This window comes from Barbus barbus, assembly GCF_936440315.1.
Source record: "Barbus barbus genome assembly, chromosome: 6".
Taxonomy (NCBI): Eukaryota; Metazoa; Chordata; class Actinopteri; order Cypriniformes; family Cyprinidae; genus Barbus; species Barbus barbus.
Window position 1 is genome coordinate 17447753 of NC_136734.1, and position 22147 is coordinate 17469899.

At 38.1% G+C, this 22147-nt stretch overlaps 1 protein-coding gene across 1 annotated transcript in view; it reads right to left on the reverse strand.

Moving 5' to 3' along the window:
* The window catches only part of LOC306871417 (ceramide synthase-like), a 34216-nt gene that overhangs the window by 8066 nt on the left and 4003 nt on the right, over positions 1 to 22147 (reverse strand). The window contains exons 2-3 of the mRNA XM_079419329.1: positions 8906 to 8992; positions 2361 to 2580 (exon numbers count right to left, since the gene is read on the reverse strand). Coding sequence (XP_079275455.1) covers positions 2361 to 2580; positions 8906 to 8992 — 307 coding nt within the window. The remainder of the gene's footprint in view (positions 1 to 2360; positions 2581 to 8905; positions 8993 to 22147) is intronic.

Consider the following 22147-nt stretch of genomic DNA (forward strand, 5'->3'; position numbering starts at 1 on the left):
ATGTCTTTATAACCTTTTCCAGACTGATATATCTCAATTACTTTCTCATTCGTTCCTGAATTTCTTTGGATCTCAACATGATGTGTCGCTTTTGAGGATCTTTTGGTTTACTTCACTTTAAGGCTTTTCACACTGTGCTTAACCCCGGGTTATCGTCGTTCTAAACACCGCTTTTAACCCCGGGTAAAGACACATTTCACACCGGCAATTTGAAAGCGGTGTTAGCGCCGCATTTTACCCGGGGTTATGAAACCCTGCTCCGGAGCAGGATTAGCACCGCATTTGTGGTGTTAACCCCGCATTGCGGCGCTAAGTTTGTTCAGTGTGAAACGGAGCGGAGTTTGCTTGTTGCTGCTGGACGCTTGGCAACAGACAGCCAATCAGAAAATGAGCAGTGAAGCTCGTGTCACGTCAAGCGCGCATCGTGTAGCTCGCGTTCGCGTGGCGTCTGCCGTTGCTAAGCAACCATGACCCGCGCTCTTCATGAAGACGCATAAGTTTCAGCAAAGGATAAATGGATTTCCAGCACTAAATCGCTGTTCGTCCAATCAGTGACAGTGACACCGCAAATATGCAAATAAGAACGTTAACCCGGGGTTTAGGAATGTACAGTGTGAAACGACTGTTAATGAATACCCAGGGTTAACAGTTAACCCCAGGTATAGTATGAGCAGTGTGAAACGTGATTACAGATAACCCAGGATTCCACTTATCCGGGGTTTAGGATGACCCAGGGTTAACTATTTCAAGTGTGAAAAGCCCTTTTGTCAGGCAGGTCCTATTTAAGTGATTTCTTGATTGCGAACAGGTGTGGTAGTAATCAGGCCTGGGTGTGGCTAGAGAAACTGAACTCAGGTGTGATAAACCACAGTTAGGTTTTAACGGGGGGGCAAACACTTTTTCACACAGGGCCATGTGGGTTTGGATTTTGTTTTCCCTTCATAAAAAAAACCCCTTCATTTAAAAACTGCATGTTGTGTTTACTTGTGTTATCTTTGATTAATATTTAAATTTGTTTGATGATCTGAAACATTAAAGTGACAAACATGCAATAAAATAAAAAAATCAGGAAGGGGGCCAACACTTTTTCACACCACTATATATATATATATATATATATATATATATATATATATATATATATATATATATATAAATAAACAATAAAAACATTAAATTATCATCACATTTTAGATTTCATCATAAATCATTACACTTAATATTAAAAAATTATAATCTAAATGAATCATTGTCAATGAAAATATTTACAGCCCTAGTGACAAACCTGGCACTATACAATCACAACTCACACCTCCTTGTCAGTGTTCTTCTAATCATCTTAGGTGGAAGTAATTCAAACAGTTCAAATCAGGCTACAATAAAGTTGCAAAGTATAGGTAATACTAAATTAAAAGACAAACAAGTGAAACAGACCCTCATGAGTGAACAAATTACACTAGACAAGATGTACTGAATGGTGTTCTTACAAAATTACTCTATGACTAGTTTTGTGAATGACCCACATATATGCGATATGATACACAGCGGTGGATATGGTGGATCGAAGGTGTGTAATGTGTGTATAAATGTAACACAAGATAAGAACGACCAGTCAGAACAGCCATCTGAACCCTACCAGCTTACCTGCATTGTAACCTAAACCACACTGTTTGGGGGGGATTTGCAAAGTCTATAGCTTCTATAATATTTATCTATACTTTGTCTATTCATACTCTTTTCCCATGCAAAATACCCTATTAAACATTACTGCAGTGTAATGTAGCCTATTAACTAATGTACATTTAAAAAATGTGTGAAATGTTACATATCTTGTGTAACTCGTGGGACAGCCAGATGTTTTGTTGTGGTGGTCTGGGGCTTCGTCTTTCTTTGTGTTATTACCACACATATCAAAATCTGTTTGTGTTTGTGACTTTATGTTTCATGGGTCATTTTGTGGAACAGGAGCACAAAGCAGTGTGCGTGTGAGGTGGTATCAGAGTAGCAGCTGTGTGTGAATAATGGAAGCATGGGTAAAGTGATCTCCTATCACCACTGACAGCCCAGAGACACCAAACAAAAGACCAGGTTTCCACCAGTGTGCATGTGTGTGCGTGTGTGTGCCCCACTGCATGTACTCTGGCAGTGTAACAGCTGCTATTAAGGTAATTGTTTCTCACGGATCAGGTACTTAACGGACACAAAAGCACTGCATTCCCCTTTTTACATTCCCTACCACTTGGTCCTGGCTATAGGTGGAGGTGGTTATTTGAGAAGGCCCATTACTCTCTCCCATTATATTATTGGCTGTCATATCACTCATCCTATATATCTGTCCTCTCAATTTTTCTCTCTCTCACCAGAGTCACAGGCAGTAGGATGGCGAGTAGTGCAATGTGATGGAGGACCAGCAGGAACTCTTTCCTCACAAATGAGTTGACGGTTCGTAGAGAGTGGCTTTTATAGTCCTTGTGACCTTTGACCCGGAAGCGATAGTAATGGCTGAGGTACATGGCGAAGATGTCATATGACATGTAGGGAACGCCATACCAAATGACAAAATAGGTGGTCAGCCAGTGTCTGGAACAGAAGACGAACAGAACAGGTGAACAAATCATGTGTGGAGTGATTTCAGACAGTTTTTTTTCCATTTTGTAAAAAACTACTTTTTATATTTTAAAAAAAACATTATAGAAGTTAGCAGTTCAAACTTTTGGGGTCAGAATTTTTTATTCAGCAAGGATGGATTAAATTGACCAAGAGTTACAGTAAAGACCATTATACTGATACAAAAGGTTTCTATTTAAAAGAAAAGCTGTTGTTTTGGACTTTCTATTCATCAGTTGTGCTGCTTAACATTTTGCTTTAACAAACCGCTTGTACTTATGACTGGTTTTGTGGTCCAGGGTCACATATTAGAACGATTTCCGATTATGTGACATTGGATTAATGATGCTGAAAATTCAGCTTTGCCATCACAAGAATAAATTACTTTTAAAACATATTAAAATAGAAAACTGTCAAATTGAAATAATATTTCATATTCTTTTGTTTTTAACAGTATTTCTAATCAAATAAATGCAGCCTTAGTTTACATGAGACACTACTTTCAAAAACATTTTAAAAATCTTACTGAACCCAAACTAAATTTTCTGTAAAAAAAAAAAAAAAAAAAAATGCTTTGTGCCAAATTTTCTGCCATATTGTTGCACATTGCTTTGTGGTTCGCGAACATATTCTGAGTGGTTGTACCTGTAAGAGTGTTTCTATATGGTTTATTATGGTCCTTTCATATGATTCTGATCCCTTCTTTAATTTGCACAAAAAGCACAAAAAGACTAATAGCTTGGTAAATCACACCACTGAAAAACAAGAGATCTAAAGAACTCATGTGGGACTTGACTTTACATTAAAAGTCCTTTATTAAAATATAACTGCAACATAAAATAATTATAATAGATTTTACAGCTAGAATAGTCTTTCGGGTGTGGATTGCAGTAGACAAACAAACAGCTTTAACAGACGTGTATTGTATAGGGTGTAGCTAAAAAATGCTTGGTTACCAACCAGCATTATGTAATGCGCTAACAGCTATTTTAAATGTCTAGGCTACAGAAGTAGTCCATATTACATTTGATATAATATTTAATATAATGGCATGATACATTATGTAAAAATCTTTAAAAATCTATGAATAAATTGATAAAATATTAAAATAATACTTTGTAATACAAAGTCACACTGATCCACAGACTTTGCATATGTGATTAGTGCTGAATTGTTTAATTACAAAGAGAGCTTATGGCTACACTGACCTGAAACATGTCTATACTGTTCATACACACCACAAACATGATATACATCAATTATTTGGTAAATGTAAGATTCACATATGCAAAAAAAAAACATAAGTACATGAAGCCCTGGCCATGCGCAATTATTATCAGTGAACATACACCCTTATCAATTAACAGTATGCATAAAAGCTTCATAAGACTTAAAATATACAGCACAATTTAGTTAAAGTGCCCCTATTATGCCTTTTCGAATATTACCTTTCATGCAGTGTGTTATGTAGCAGTATGTGAACATAAACTTTCTGCAAAGTTGTGAAGCCGAAAGTGCAAGATATATAAAGTTATTGTCTATCAAGAAAAAAAAACAAATCGCCTAAACGAGTCGTTAGGAATTCAAATGTTATTCTGTTACGGCTTTAAATTATATTTTTATGGAGATTTTTTGTATTCTTTTCCTTTCTGCCTAACACCCCATCCTAATCCCATGTCCCTCCCATGTATACTACTGTTCAAAAGTATTAATACTTTTATTAAACAAGGATGCATTACGTTGATCAAAAGTGACAGTAAAAAAAATACAAAAGATTTCTATTTCAAATACATACAGTTTATTTGAACTTCATCAAATTAAATACTGAAAAAAATGTATCATGGTTTCTACTCAAATGCTAAGCAGCACAACTATGTTCAACCTTGATAATAAAAAGAAATGTTTATTAAGCACCAAATCAGCATATTAAAATGATTTCAGATGGATCATGTGACACTGAAGACTGGAGTAATGACTGCTGAAAAATCAGTTGAATAAGGAATAAATTACATTTAAGATATTATATAAGATATTAAAATAGAAAACCGTTATTTGAACTTGTAATAATAATATTTCACAATATTTCTATTTTTACTGTATTTTTCATCAGCCTTGATGAGCATAAGACACTTCATTCAAAAACATAAAAACATCTTGTTTTGTTGTTGTTGTTCTATGACTTGATGCAAGGAAAATTAAGAGATATCTAGCTAAATGTACAAGCTGATCTTTTATATATAACTAAAGTGAAAGGTAATAGCAAAAATCCCCTAATTCCCCTAAACCCTAATCCCCATCCACTTCCATTGTGTGAAAAACAGAAGATAGGGCATCCTGTGAAATATGTGAGCGAGTAAATGACGACAATTGTAATTTTTGAGTGAACTATGCCTTTAACACTCACAGTGTCATTGGATGCTCCTTGTCACTCAGGATCACGGCTGTGCATGTGCCCAAGCCAAGTATTAAGCCTCTGGGGGATTAAGAGGGAGGTTGGGAGTTTTCTCTAGGCCTGCCTGGCAAGTGCCTTCTGTGGATTACCCTGTTACGCCACAAACACACACACATTTCCCCCGCCCCACATGAACAGGTGGCAGAGGCTGAAATTGCAGGTGTCATTCTAGTGCCAGGGAAGGGCAGAGAGACGAAGATAACAGCTGCTGCCCTGGGACTCGGTGTACCTAATCTCCTCCTCTCTGTGTCCTTGGGGTGGGGGCGGAGCCAAAGGGGTCAGCAGATGTGGCATAAAAACAGAGGTAAGCACTGTTACCCCCGAGGCTGTTGTGATTGGCCACTGAGATGACGAAAGGCATGGGCAGGTAAGGTCTAATGGACCTCCTTCTTAAAGTGGCATTGCACTATTTTGAAGATCAAATTGTTGGCGTACTGTAGTGGTGCTTAAGAGCAAAAGGATTCAAGCAGATTTCTTGCAATGTATGCTGTATTTTCATCATTTATGAGAACAGAATGTACAATAGTGGTCAACTGATATTGGATTTTTTTTTTTACAGCTGATGCCGATATCTTGGAAAGCAGGGTGACCGATGGCCGATATAACTATTTATTTTAATAGAAATTTGAAATCATTTGAAAATTGATTAAAAAATAAATGTGTAAAATAATCATCCTTTAGATGACAAAGTATTTCTCATAAATAAATATCACATTTTATGTATGATACATAATAATACTAATAATAAAAATCAGATTTTTTCAAATAAAGCCAAGGTAACACTCATTTTACATACAGCACACAGTGAAAATGACATGAATATGACAGTGGGCAAATGCATAAAGTACAGCATAATTTGAAATCATAAGTTTAAAGTTTGTCGATCATACGTCTCCAGTGAAGATGAACTTTATAAGATCTCACAACTGGATTTGACTACGTTTGCCAGGTTTGTGAAATTAAATGTTCATTAGACAGTCAAAGATTTATTTAAATTATGTAAATGCATATTTGCTGAACGCTGACGCAAATGAGGAAGTATTATAATTTCTATTAATAATAATTTAAAAGCAATCGTTATAATACTTTTTTGTATACATTTTAATTCCCTTGTTTAACCGTATTAATGTATTAATCTGATTATTAGACAGACTTCTGTCTATATTAGACAGAGCTGTTAACGACGACAGCAAACAAGAATGAGTCAGGGAGAATGTGAGCGCTGTGTGCTCAGGCGCTGCTGTTCTCAGCCGTCAAAATAAAAGTCCCGCCGCGAACACCGTGGCAATTACTGGCCTAACAGTAAAAACGTATCGGCTGATACAGATATTTTGAAAAATGCCAAATATATGATATATCGGTCTTGGCGATATATCGGTCGACCACTAAAAATTTTGGGATTGGTAAGATTTTTTAATTTTTTTGAGACAAGTCTCTTACATTCACCAAGGCTGCATTTATTTGATACAGGAAAAACAGTAATATCGGGAAATATTATTACCATTTAAGACTGTATTTTAATATTTTTCAGATATAATTATATATTAGTGTTGGGCAAAGATTATCCAAAATAAAAGGTTGTGTGTACATAATGTATGTGTACTGTGTACATTTATATTTATATATATATAAATAAATACACACACATGCATGTATATATTTAAGAAAAATGTTATGTTCATATATTAAATATATTTATTAGGGCTGTCAGTTTAACGCGTTAACCTAATTAATTAGTTATGAAAAAATAATGTGATTAAAATATTTTAACAGTTAACGCAATGGCCCTGCCCCCAGATCTTACATCATCTTACATACAGTTGACTGTTTACAAATAAGATGCAGGGCAACAATTCCATTAATGCAGTTATGCCCAAATATTCAAGATATTGGGGCAAAAAATGGCCCTGGGTGAGTTTTTGTCTCATATTTCTATCATAAGCTAAGCGATATCATACGAGCAGTGAGAGCAATATCACACGAGTGCTGTTTTTGTCACGAGAAACACAGAGTGCAAATGTGACTTCATACAACATTTCAGTAAATAAGAAGTTATTATTGTGCTATATTTTAAACACGTTTTGTTCAATTTTGCCAACGAAAATATTACCTAAAAAGCCACAGTAGAAATGTTGTGCGTCTCCGAGCAACACAGCGGTGTTTAGTAGTTTCAAAGACTGAAGAATACCCAAGACGTTTCACTCGTATAGTTTTGAATGGGGAAAAATGCAATGCTAAATATGGTCGCACTATCGAACGAAGCCCCGCCTTCTGAGCAAAAGAACCAATCAGTCAGCGCGTCACTGCAGCTGCCGTTAGTAGTCCCGGGTTGCTATAGAAACAGTCAGCGTTCTGAGATACGCGCCTTGAACTGCATGCGCACTTGCTGATCTAGCCTGAAAAATAAGCTTATTTTAATGCTATTTGAGAAAAATAAACAACATTTGTGATACAGTTGTTGTCATATTTCCTTGGTGATTTCAAATATAAAATTTAATCGTAAGCTTGGCGAACATTTTTAGAGCATTTGATGTTTCTCCATTCAAAGAGATAGGAGCTGCACTCGCATGCCCAAGAGGCATTTTAAAGATGGCCGCCAAGTGACATGACTTGCCTTAAAGGGACTTTGGTAGTTTCTAAATGAATCCGCGGTTTGAACGAATCATGTGAACCAATGATTCAAAGAGAGAGCCGTTTACTGAATTCCTGAATGAATTGGCCATTTGAACGAATCGACTCTAAAAGACATTTACTGCCACCTGCTGGTAGTTTTAGTTTCTTCTTTAGAGTAGGCCTATCATTTTATTAAAAAAAAATAAAAACATTAAAGGGATAGTTCACCAAAAATTAATAAATAAATTTTGTTATCATTTACGCACCCTCATATTGTTTCAAATCTGAATGACTCACTTTCTTTTGCACAACATAAAAGAAGGTACTTTGAATAGCCTACTGTTGGTATCTAAGCTGTTTTGGTCACTAGTGACTTTCATTGCATAAACAAAAAATACTGAGATGTTTCGCAAATTATCTTCTTTTATGTTCCATACTTTAGGCCATTGTAGTCTAAACATTTAACATGATAATAGCTTTAAATTATCTTTTGGGGGTATTTTCACAGCCAAATTAGTTTGAGATTAATTAGATTAATTAATCGCAGCACCTTGTAATTAAGTAGATAAAAAATTTTAATCAACTGACAGCCCTAATATTTATATAGCATTATAAATCATTTTAATATGCTGATTTGGTGAAAGAAACATTTCTTTTTATCATCAGTGTTGAAACTAGTTGTGCTGCCTAATATTTTTGTGGAAACCATGACACATTTCTTCAGGATTCTTTGATGAATTAAACTTTTGTAGCATTATAAAACTCACTTTGGCATAAATTTAATACATCCTTGCTGCCTAAAACTATTAATTAATCTTACAAACCCTAAACTTTTGAACGTTAGTGTAGAATTTAATTGTAATTGGTTGCTGAAATAAATACTAATGTTTGACAGGCACCTTATTTTTATATAGGCACAATCATACACATATATATATATATATATATATATATTATATATATATATATATATATATATATATATATATATATATATATATATATATATATATGTATATGTGTGGGTGTTTTCTCATCACTATACTGTGATTTTTAGCATGACTGGAACTCTATGTTGGCCAGTCAATATCCAGGCTTGTGATGGATCTGGATCCGTTTTATCATTAACTTTATACCTAGGCTATTTGCAAATATGCAGAATATGATCCTCTGCTGCAGAAAAGCTTCTCATTGGTGCACTGTGAAAGGTGTGTCAAGGGTTGGCCAACTTACCGGTCCATAATCACATTGCCTTTGCACGAGGACACCACGATGATGCCAGCTGCGGTGGCCATAACAGCATGAATGGATGACACCAGCCTTCAAGAGAAAGATAAAACAAATTCATGCAAGTTACCGCCTACCTTATTATTTTAGATATTTTCACCCAAGAAACTATAAAAAAAATAAGAGATCATTTATTTTCATGTAATGTTAAAAAAAAAAAACATTTACCATTAAAAAAATAACCTTTATAAGGTTCCTTTCATGCATATATCATTCACTTGGACAATCATTTGAAACTGTAACTAAATGCCACGTCAAGGACAGTTAGTGGAGGTTCAACAATTTCAGTGTATACAGTTGAAGTCAAAAGTTTACATACACCTTGCAGAATATGCAAAATATTAATTATTTTACCAAAATAAGAGGGATCATACATAATGCATGTTATTGTTCATTTAGTACTGACCTGAATAAGATATTTCACATAAAAGATGTTTACATATAGTCCATAAGAGAAAATAATGTTTGAATTTATAAAAAATAACCCATTTAAAACACTTTATATATACTTGATTGTTAATACTGCCTGAGGGACTCATATGCAACTATTACAGAAGGTTCAAACGCTCATTGATGCTCCAGAAGGAAAAACGGTGCATGAGGAGCTGGGGGTGAAAACTGTTTTTTCCTTCTGGTGCATCATTGAGCGTATGATCCTTCTGTAATAGTTGCATATGAGTCCCTCAGTTGTCCTCAGTGTGAAAAGATGGATCTCAAAATCATACAGTCATTGTTGGAAAGAGTTCAAATACAAAAGAAATGCTGGAAAACCAAAGAATTTGTGGGACCTGAAGGACTTTTCTGAAGAACAGCAGGCAGTTTAACTGTTCAGGACAAACAAGGGACTCATCTATCACTAAACAAAAAAACACAGCTGTGGATCATTCAGGTAACAACACAGTATTAAGAATCAAGTGCATGTAAACTTTTGAACAGAGTAATTTTTTATAAATTTAACTATTATTTTACAATTTTGGAGCCTGACAGCCCCGGTACTTTAATTATATTGATGTGTGGACAGAACATTCTGACTTGAGTTTTAATTTTAAAGGTCTATATGAATTTTCATTGATCTGAGCTCCTCTGTTCATCAGAGAAAGGGTCACATTTGTGATCTGACATCCGTGCCTGAGTTAAGCGACAAGTGCTCTGAGCAGCTACCGTGTTAATGAGGTTAAGGGTGTATTCACACCTGTCTTGTTTGGTTTGACTGAATCAAACTCAAGTTCGTTTCCCCCCTTGGTGCGGATCTTTTGGGCAGGTGTGAATACAGAAATTGCACTCAGGTGGACACCAAACAACCGTACCGAGACCCAGCTGAAGAGGTGATCTCGGTCCGGTTCCAAACAAACTCCGGTATGGTTTAATGGATGAACCAATGAATGGATGACCTAAGCACATGTGTGGTTTTGTTTACAATTTATGGTTCACCTGCAAAAAGGGCAGTGTGAAAGAGAACGGCACCAAAAAAAAACAGATTAACATTGTATTTGGTCCGGACCAAAGCAAGTGAACTAGTGGACTTTCCTGGTGTGAATACACCCTAAATGTCAGAGTCAGCCAAGCCTGAAAGACATCCACCACAATCAAACCCTAAACTGAGATAACATCAAACTTTTTGTGTGTGGGAAAGACAAAGTGTTTCTGCTGAACCTTGACATTTTTTTCCACACATAACACACATGCAAGAAAAAAAAAATGACCCAGGAACCATAGAGAGGTTACCATCACAGGGCACCATTACTACAGGACATTCATTTACCAAATGGTCACCATTCATTAATGTAGTCTATGCGAACATGCACATTTGAACAGACAGTAACCCTAGCAAATATTTGAGCTTGATTCATTAATAATAGTCAGAGGTCACATGATATCTCTTTCCATGCTGACTGATGGCGTGTTAGTATTTCCTCTTGGGTCTATACTCTGAAGATGCTCATACAGTATTCTGGTGAACAGGAATTAATAAACTGGTTAAATATGAGTGATCCGATACTACAGTCCTATATGGTATCCTACTCTTCACCAGTTCCTTGTTTTTGTGTATGTCCTGTTTAAATAAACTAAAAAAAAGAAAACTACCTGTCTGAGAAGCAAAACTGCAAAAGATTTTGTCTCATTTTGAATAAAACTAGCTTTTTTTTTTTCTTCCAAAATTTTATGTGGCTTAAATATATCATTTGCAGATTATAAATGAAATGGAAATGGAAATAAAGATTATATAACAAAGATCTGATGGCTAATTATGATTTTATTGTATGTAATATAATATAATACAACCCCTTGATGTTTATAAAAAAGTAACATTACTTTTAGAAAGTTATTTGTGAACTAAGCATTTATATATGAGCTACAATGAAGTGGTGAAAATTCTCACTCAGAAATGGCTAGTAAATTTTAAAAATTACAAAGAAACAGCAAGTAATACATTAAATTAAATGTAAAATTTGGAAATAGAAAGCCTGAAAACTTTTATTTACAACTTTGATAAACTTTTTTTAACAGTGTAATTTTGATGAGTTTTTCATATAACATAATACCTCGATGTCTGAAAAAAAAATGTAAGTAATTTTAACTACCCAAACATTTTTTGGAAGTTTATTGCAGTCATTATAAAGCACAATAAATTAGAGTCATATTAGGGCTGTGAAAGCAGAATGAAATGAAGTGTAAGTTCAGTGTAGAGCTCAGTCTAAGCCTCTGACTGTCTGGTGAACTGCACGGCTGAGCATTGTACACGGGGTGACGCTTGCTCGTCATGACAACGGAGGTCATGTGACCTCGGCCTGACAGCTTACGCCTGAGTTGGCCACTAGCTAAGCGCTCCCCTCCACAAACACACACGAACAGCGCTCTGCTCCCCACATCCCTCCATCCTTGGAGCCTTGCTGCCTGAATACTGTCACAAGACCCACTCAATACTTCACACAATCCACTCTTTGTATCCCCCTCTCTCTCCGTTTTTCTCTTACAACGAGTTCAGAAAGAAAGCAAAAAAGAGAGGAGAAGAAAATGCTTCTTTTGTGTAGCTTTGGGGTGGCTGGCACAACATGGTCCATATTTGGACACTGACACAATTTTAATCATTTTGCCTCTGTATGACACAGAATTGAATTAAAAACTAATCAAACAATCAAGACAATCAAGATGAAATTCTTAGGAATTACAACCATTTTTATACACAGCCCCCACCCCCCTTTTCAGGGGCTCAAATGTAATTGGACAAATAAATATAATCATAAATAAAATGTTGAGAATTGTTTGCAGGTAATGACTGCCTTAAGTCTGGAACTCGTGGACATCACCAGAGACTGGGTTTCCTCCTTTGTAATGCTTTGCCAGGCTTTTACTGCAGCTGATTTCAGATGTTGTTTGTTTGGGGTCTTCCTGCCATTAGTTTTATCTTCAGCAAGTGAAATGCATGCTCAATCAAGTTGAGATCAGGAGATTAACTTGGCCATTGCAGAATATTCCACTTTTTTACCTTCAAAAACTCCTGGGTAGCTTTTGCTGTATGTTATGTCCATGTGTACTATGAACTGCCGCCCAATCAGCTTTGCTCCATTTGACTGAATCTGGGCAGAGAATATATCCCTATACACTTCAGAATTCTTCCGGCTGCTTCTGTCCTCTGTCACATCATCAATAAACCCAGTGCCACTGGAAGCCATGCATGCTCATGTCATCACACTGCTCCACCATGTTTCACAGATGACGTTGTATGCTCTGGATCATAAGCTGTTCCAGGCCTTCTCCATACTTTTTTCTTCCTGTCATTCTGATACAGGTTGATCTTAATTTCAGCTGCCCAAAGAATGCTTTTCCAGAAGTGGTCTGGCTTTTTTAAAGATGTTTTTTGGCAAAGTCTAATCTGGCCTTGTTTCCACCTTATGGTGAACCCTCTGTATTTGCTCTCATGAAGTCTTCTCTTGATTGTAGACTTTGACAGTGACACGTCTTCCTCCTGGAGTGTGTTCTTCTCTTGGCTGCATGTTGTGAAAGGGTTTTTCTTTACCATGGAGGGGATACTCTGATCATCCACCACTGTTGTCCTAACAGAAATAACGAAGGAATAGCCCACATCTGTCCATGAACTGGCTTTTGAGTCAACTGTACAATTACTTATGGTCCCTTTAAAAAAAAAAAAAAGAAAGGCGGAGGGGGTGGGGGGTTACATATTAAAGAGCTGTAATTCCTTAACCTTTCCTCCAATTGTGATGAGAATACCCTCAAATTAAAAAAAGCTCAGTGTGTGCACTTTAAGCCCACATGAATGTGTTTTGTTAAACAGTTAAAATAATAATAAAACAATTGTGCCTGTGTCCAAATATATATGGACCTAACTGTGTGTGTCCAAATATCATACATATATAAAAAGTAGTATACGCATACTTAATTCTGCTCCTTGCGATCAAGGTCTAACTTAGCATAACTTACAACACAAGTCATTTTGAAGCAAATTGATTTACTTTGTGGTTTTCTTTGTAAAGCCCATGGGCATGTATTTTCAAGTCTACCTGAATGACCAAAATCTTTAAAATTGTTTGCCAAGCTTACATTTCAGAAAAATATAATATGTCAAACAAAATCTCACAACCATATTCTAATTATCTGTTTTTGTACACACCAGGTAGGGCTGAACGATTAATTGCATTTGCGATAATATTGCGATATGAAAAAACGTGATTTTTCAACCGCAGAGGTTGCGATTACATTCTGTCACGTGACATGCGAGAGTAAAGAGGCCAACTTTATTTGGGGAAGTCGTGGCCTAATGGTTAGAGAGTCGGACTCGTAATCGAAAGGTTGCGGGTTCGAGTCCCCGGCCGGTAGGGATTGTAGGTGGGGGGAGTGAATGTACAGCGCTCTCTCCACCCTCAATACCACGACTGAGGTGCCCTTGAGCAAGGCACCGAACCCCCAACTGCTCCCCGGGCGCCGCAGCATGTTCACGGTGTGTGTGTGTGTGTGTGTGTGCATTTGTTCACTACTCACTGCTGTGTGTGTGCACTTGGATGGGTTAAACGCAGAGCACCAATTTCGAGTATGGGTCACCATACTTGACAATACGTCACGAAAAAGAAAATAAAGAGGTGTGTTCGATTTGAAGACCGATATGGCATCAAAGTACAGCGAGAGAAAGCATAAGATAATAAATAACTTAACATCTCTTATAGCTCTCGCAGTACTTTGATAACACACACCGATCGGTCTAGCAGCGCTGCTTCAAGTCGAAGCAGTCTTCAGAGGAATCATCAAGCTGGCACGCTCCAAGTCCACGGTTTGCCTCCAAAAACTTGATGCACTTTATTGCCAAAAGTATTGGGTCACCCCCTTCTAATGAACATGTTTGACTACTTTAGTAATTTCCATGAGTACAAATCTTAAAGTTTAAGCATATAATGATATTCTAGGGAATTGTGTGCTTCTAATTTTATAAGCAACAGTTTGGACAGGACCCTTTCTATTCTAACATGACAGTGCCTCTGTGTATAAGGCACGGTTCAAAAAGACATGATTGATTCAGTCAGTGTGGAAGAACTTGACTGGTCTGCAGAAAGCCAAGTCCTAATCCCAGCTGAACACCTCTGGTGTGACTTTATATGCAGACCTTGTGCCAAAAACTCATCACCAAACACCAATGACTTGTATAGACACAATGTCAAAAGTGTTGGGACACCCCCTTCTTTACAGCAGAAAAAGACACTAACAAAACTATGGCAACAAAGATGGAAACATAATTCATGTATTTAAAAATTGTATTTCCATCTCTGTTGCAACAGTTTTGGACTTGTCTAAAATGACAGTACCCTTATGTACAAGTCATTGGTGTTTGATGACGAGTTTTTGGCTCAAGGTCTGCATATAAAGTCACACCAGAGGTGTTCAGCTGGGATCAGGACTTGGCTTTCTGCAGACCAGTCAAGTTCTTCCACACTGACTGAATCAATCATGTCTTCTTGAACCATGCCTTATACACAGAGGCACTGTCATGTTAGAATAGAAAGGGTCCTGTCTGTGGTTCCACAGTGTTTGCTGATTTTTACTTTATTTAAACTTTGTGTAATTCATTTAATTTATTTTACATGAAGGAGTAGCCTATGCCGTGCCTCTAAACTTTCTTATTCGTTTTTGTAATAAACGTTCTATATTTCTTATTTATTTGGTTCCACAATGTCTACTGATTTTTAGTTTTGTATTTAAACTTTGTGTAAGTTATTTATTATTTTATTTTAGGCATATAGGATGGTGTATTTTTATTTGTTTAGTCAATAAAAGTTCTTTAACGTTGTATTTTATTGCTTGAATTGAATTCAAGCAACTGACACTGAATTGCCGCTAATTTGAAAAAGTGTATGTAAAATGTGCATGCCACATTTACAAGTTATTTAAAAGCAAAGGATAGCGAGTAAAAGAGGGAAAACTCAAAGAACCCCCATCACGGTGATACCAGTATTACGTAACACGTTGATTAACTGGTGGAAAAATTTCCTCACTGTCACTACTCTAATAAATGCACTTCCTTTCATATAGCCACCATATAAGCTAGGCTGTGTGTGAAACCATAAAATACTACTTTATCAGTCAGTATCCAGAGGTAGGAACAAGGAGATCTATAATACCCAAATAGATCTCCTATATATATATAGCTATCCATTAGCATTAGCATTCACATGCACTTGTTTTACTACAGGACCCCAACGGGTAAGCCTTTTGAAATCTGCCATATGTGCTTATTGACAGCTGGTACAGTAAAATATCACAAATTAGCTTGTCGCATCACAAAAATTCTACCTCTTAGTAAACAACTGAGAAAAAAATAAAATAAAAAAAAATAATAATTATATATATATATATATATATATATATATATATATATATATATATATATATATATATATAAACCCTACTGTTATGGATATATTTGGAATATAAAGGCCATGCCAACCAGTCAAACCTGGTTTACTTTCATACAAAACCACTGTTAAGCCACTGACTGATTTGGCAGCAATGCAGTGGCCTTGAACATTGCAATTCCTTTCACTTATTTTTCTAGTGGTCTGCCTCCTATTCTTTGTGCAGTCTTTGATTTCAAGCCTGCTACAACAATATACCTGTCTGTCATTTTAAAGTGAACCCCAAAACCAGCTGTGGTTCAGCTGTGTTTGATTAGAGTTGAAACAAAACAAAAAAACAACTCCAAAAGCAGGGACAGATGCAGATGCAGGGCACCCCTGTTGTTAGATATCTAAAAATCATGTTTGCATTGTTAATCCAATCAAGTCTTGCTAGAGAAAGTTTCAGTTAGCACACACATTTACAATTACACCCTTCAATATGTCCTGTCTAGACTTCCAGTTTTAATTGAAAATTGAATAGAAAAACTTATATACGGTTCAAACATTTTAGGATTTTTTTAAGGTTTTTGAAAGAAGTCTTATGTTCACCTATAGGCTGCATTTATTTGATCAGAAATGAAATAAATCAGTAATACTGCAAAATATTACAATTTAAAATAACCATTTTCTATTTTAATACATTTAAAAATTAAATTTATTACTGTGAAGCTGAATTTTCAGCAGTTTTCAGTGTCACATGATCCTTCAGAAATCACTCTAATATGCTGATTTGCTGCTCTACAAACATTTCTTAATATTATTTGTAACATTTTCGCTGCCTAATATTTTTGTGGAAAAAGTAATAGGCCTATTTCTTTATGGAATTCTTTGATGAATAGAATGTTTTGTAAAATTATACATGTCTGCACTGTCAGTTTTGATAATTTAATGCACCCTTGATGAAGTAGTATTAAATTATGAAAAAAAAAAAACTCTTACCCCAAACTTTTCAATGTTGTCTGTGATAAAATGGCACTTGTCAAAAAAAAAATAATAAATTCACAGGGGCGTTCTTGTAGCAGTGTTGTAATCATTGTATGTCATATAAGCTACCATCAAGATATTATGAGATAATAGACATTCTGTCTGCTTTTTTTTTTTTTAAGGTTCTTGTTAGGATGTACCGTCGGTGAAGGTGTAAAATCAATGATGATGGAGAAGAATTTTCAATCCAGGGTGTTTATTTTGGTGCAAAAGTGATTCCCAAGCAAAAATATATACAGCAACAAAAAATAAGGCAAAAGAAATATATATATATAAATCCATGAGAGTTTCACATGTATTCTGGCTATGCCAATATTCAGGCCCAAAAATACAAGGAGTGATCCCACACCCCAAACACTCTCCTTAAAAATGGCTACCAGGAGCCCTTTTATAGAGTTAGGCTCCTCCCACTTCTGGAACATACCATGTATAAATAAATGATAATTTTAAAGCAAGATAAAACTATACAAATATATTAAACAAATGGTATTAACATACAACCTATGCATCACATTATTAATTACAAAATTATGTCTCCACATTACAAAGAAAAATGTCTGAGAAATTATAATTTCCCTGTTTTCCCCCTGTGATGTCACTAATAATGAAAGTGCCCTTCCAATTGGGCAATTAGAAGCTTTAAAATGGCAGCCGTCGCTGCACATGGGTTTGCCAGTAGAGAGGTGACCCACAATGTGAGTATAACAGTATTTTATGTGTACATGTTAGTTTGTTACAGGGGAAATAACTTAACATTTGTAAAAGAGTTTGGTGTGGTTTCTTTGAAGGTTACATCATATAACAAAACAAAACATTTAGCATTGAGACAAAACAAACAACCAACAAAAGAAAAGAAAATTATATAAAAAAAAACATGGAACTAAGCAGAGAGCCTATCACACCACCTAAACAGAAAAATAACCACACATCTTGTATACGATGTTAATTTGCCGGCATGTAGATTGTGTGTGTATATTGGTGTTAACTGTTTATGGGGGTACAAGTACTTCAGCAGTCCTTTCAAAATAAAAGTCCTTTTAGTCTTAGGTCACAGGCTCTCTGTGACATTTCCCCCTCCCTCTCCTGACACCTCTTGAGGTGCCCTTGAGAGAAAATCAGCGGTACAATTCTGTGCTCCTTTCCTGTACAGCACCTCAAAATCAAAGGGCTGAATGGCTAGAAACCACCTAGTTATTCGGGCATTAGTGTCCCTCATTTTTCCCAACCAGGCTAGTGCCCGATGGTCAGTCTCTAGCCGAAACTTGCGTCCCAGCAAATAGTATCGCAGAGAGTCTAATGCCCATTTAATGGCAAGGCACTCCTTCTCCACCGTTGAGTACTTTGTCTCTCGGGGAAGGAGCTTCCTACTGATATAGGCAATGGGTTTTAGATGGTCTTGTTCACCCTGCAACAGCACAGCTCCTAGGCCATGCTCTGAAGCATCAGTCTGCACAGTAAACAGTTGCTCAAAGTCAGGACTCTGAAGCAGTGGTTCCTTACATAACGAGTCCTTCAAATCCTGGAAGGCCTTTGCACAGTCCATAGTCCAATTCACCTTGTTTGGGTGGCACTTTTTGGTGAGATTAGTCAGGGCAACTGCCCGGGCTGAAAAGTTTGGTACAAACCTTCGGTACCAGCCAATCAGTCCCAAAAAGGACCGTACCTGCTTTTTGGTCACAGGCCTCTCAGCATTCTTAATGGCTTCAATTTTACCAACTTGTGGTCGGACCACCCCATGTCCCAGTACATACCCCAGGTATTGGGTCTCCGCCTTGGCCAAGCCACACTTGTCTGGGCGGATGGTCAATCCAGCAGTCTTTATCCTCTTTAGCACCTCTTGGAGATGCCCTAGATGTTCCTCCCAGCTCTGGCTAAAGATGATAATATCGTCCAAGTAGGCTGCAGCAAACATTTCCGTGCCTTGGAGAATCTTGTCCATCATTCTCTGAAATGTTGCTGGAGCACCATGAAGCCCAAATGGAAGAACCTGGAACTGGAAGTGTCCAAATGGGGTCTTAAATGCTGTAAGCTCCTTGCATTCTGGCTTCAATGGAACTTGCCAGTACCCCTTGCAGAGATCTAGAGTACTGAGGTATTTTGCTCTTCCAAGTCTTTCAACCAGCTCATCTACCCTTGGCATGGGGTAAGAGTCAAACTTACTGACACTATTCAGTTTACGGAAGTCCAGGCAGAACCGGAGAGTGCCATCCTTCTTAGGTACCAGTACAATAGGGCTGCTCCATTCACTGGTGGATGGTTCTATTACCCCCAGACTCTGCATGGTCTTTAGCTCCTCTTTCATCACTGGCAGCAGTCTTTCAGGTACACGATAGACAGGTTGTCGGATGGGTTTGGGGTCGTTCAGAATGATGGAGTGACTGAGCAGGTCTGTTCTACCGGGTGACTCCATGAAAAGTTGGTCAGGTAAGCATCCCATCAGCTGCTGTTTCTGTTTCTCAGTCAAGTGACTGAGATTTAGTTCGCTCTTGCCTGGATGTCCAGGGATGTATTGCTCTTCTACCTCCTCCTCCTCTGCTACTGCCCTCACAAACATAGCGCTGTCCATCACTGGGGCTGCTGTGCTTTCGCCCATATCTGATGATGGTATACGGGAATGCCATTTCTTTAGCATGTTGATGTGGAATACCTGCAGAGGCTGGCTTCTGGAAGGAATTTCGATTTCGTAGTTCACTGGACCCACTTTCCGCTTTACTTCATAGGGACCTTGCCACTTCGCCAACAATTTGTTTTCCACTGTTGGCAACAGCAAAAGGACCTTATCACCAGGATTGAAACTGCGTGTTCGGGCTGCTTTGTCATACCACTCTTTCTGCTGGGCTTGGGACTGGAGCAAGTTCTTTTGGGCTTGAGCTGTGGTCTTTTGGAGTTGCTCTCTCATCTTGAGGACATAAGTCAGAATGTTTTGCTTGCTTGGCTTATGTGTGTCTTCCCAGCTCTCTTTCAGCACATCCAAGGGTCCTCTAACAGGATGGGCATAAAGGAGCTCAAAAGGGGAAAATCCTGTTGAGGCCTGGGGTACTTCCCGATAAGCAAAAAGAAGGAAAGGCAGCCACTTGTCCCAGTCTTTGCCCGTTTCAGAGACAAACTTTTTGAGCATGGCTTTTAGGGTCTGATTAAAACGTTCGACCAGCCCATCAGTCTGAGGGTGATACGGGGTGGTTCGCACTCTCTTAATTCCTAGCAGTTGATATACCTGGTGTAGGGTATGGCTCATGAAGTTGGGTCCTTGGTCTGTGAGAACCTCCCGTGGTATGCCCACTTGTGAAAAGAATCTCAAAAGGGTTGTGGATATCTGTTTGGCAGTGACTTCTCTAAGGGGATAAGCCTCAGGGTACCTTGTAGCATAGTCACAAATTACTAAAATGAATCTGTTCCCTGCCTGACTTTTTTCCAGTGGGCCAACTATATCCACTCCTATTCTTTTAAACGGAGAGTCAACAACAGGTAATGGAATAAGTGGGGCATAAGCAGGGGTACGACCAACAGCGAGCTGACACTCAGGGCATGTCTTACAGAACTCCTTCACATCGCTGTACATTCTGGGCCAATAGAACCTCTTTGCAATCCGCATCAAGGTTTTCATAAATCCCAAGTGACCTGCCCAGGGAATGGAGTGACCTAGATTTAATACTTCCCTTCTCTGTGTCTGGGGTACAACCAACTGCATCCAGTCTTCCTTACTTTCTCTGTACAAGAGTCCATTATTCAGTACAAACCTCTCATCCAAACAAGCATTCACTTCTTTATTTTGTACCTGCTTAAAACAGTCAGCTAAGGTGGAATCTTCCTTCTGAAGCTTAGCTAGGTTATTTGGAATGACAATATCTGCATCACTCAAGTCAGGTTCCTCTGGTTCCTCAGCTTGCTCTGCGGTCTCTATCAAACTTTCCACACACTCTCTACGTAGCTGCAGCCTATCCTCTGCTGTAGGTTTTGGCTCTGTGACAATAACCTCAGAAAAAAAAGGCATAGATTGCAGTGTTTTCTCAGTTTCTTGGAAGGGTGTGTTTTGTTCTTGCTTCCTAGCCTGAGCCCTTGTTACTATTCCACACCATGCCGTCTCCTGTACCAAATCAACCAACACTGGTAAATCTGTGCCTAGCAAAATGGGGTATGGCAGACTCTGAGCTACTCCAACCTTCATGAGATATGGCTGATTATGCACCTCAATGTAGACTTCAGCTTTTGGCAAATTAGTACTGTCCCCATGAACACAACAAACAGTCACAGTCTCCTCCTCACTCCAGCTATCTCTGGGTACATATTTGGCCTCTACCAGTGTGTGGGCACAACCTGTGTCAACCAAAGCTGGAAGTGGTTTCCCATTCAACAAAACGGTGACAACTGGCTCTAAGTCATGTTTAGGGGTTGCATACTGTACTAGCCGGGGAACATAACAGAGACTAGCTGTCTTAGGCTTTTTCAAGGGGCAATGCGGTCTAGTATGCCCTGGCTCACCACAATTAAAACACACAACTTCATTTTTGACTATGGTTTTAGGTAGGGGAACAGATGTTGTGGGTTCAATGTATGTAGATTTCAGAATCTTAGCTTGGCTTTTAGAGCTTGACCACACCCCCAAACCCTCAGACTTACCCTTGGTGGCCTGCAGGACGCCAGCATAGTGGAAGTTTCCTGGACCCCTCCTTGCAGCAATATAGGCCTCCACCAGGTTAGCAGCCTGTCCAGCAGTGGTTGGATTCCGTTCCTTGACCCACGTCCTCACCTCTGGATGCAACACCCGCAGAAACTGTTCAAGCACAATAGCCTCCATTATGTTGTCTTTACTGCTTTTGTTGAACTGGACCCACTTGCAAAACAGATCTTTAATACGGGTGTAGAGTTCTTGGGGTGCCTCATGCATAGGGGTAGTTAAAGAACGGAACCTTAACCGATAGGTCTCAGTACTGATCTCGTACTTTTTCAGTATGGCTTCCTTCAGCTGGTCATAATCCTGTGTCTGGGAAGAGTTCATGGCCACAAAAGCACTCCTGGCCTTGCCTGTAAGCAGGGGTATTAGGCGTATGGCCCAGTCTCCTCTCGGCCATTGGTAAACTTCCGCCAGCCTCTCAAAAGTGGTCAAAAAGTGTTCTATGTCATCTGTGTCCTCAAGCCTGGCCAATCTTGGCTCCTGGCTTTTAACCCTGGCAGCTGTTCCATCACCGTCTGTGCCTGAAATTCGGGAACGCTCCATATCGAGCTGCATTTGGGTGACTTGATGACTGAGAACTTTGTAGTGTTGCTCTCGTCTTGTGGTTTCTCGTTCCTGCCGTTCATCTCG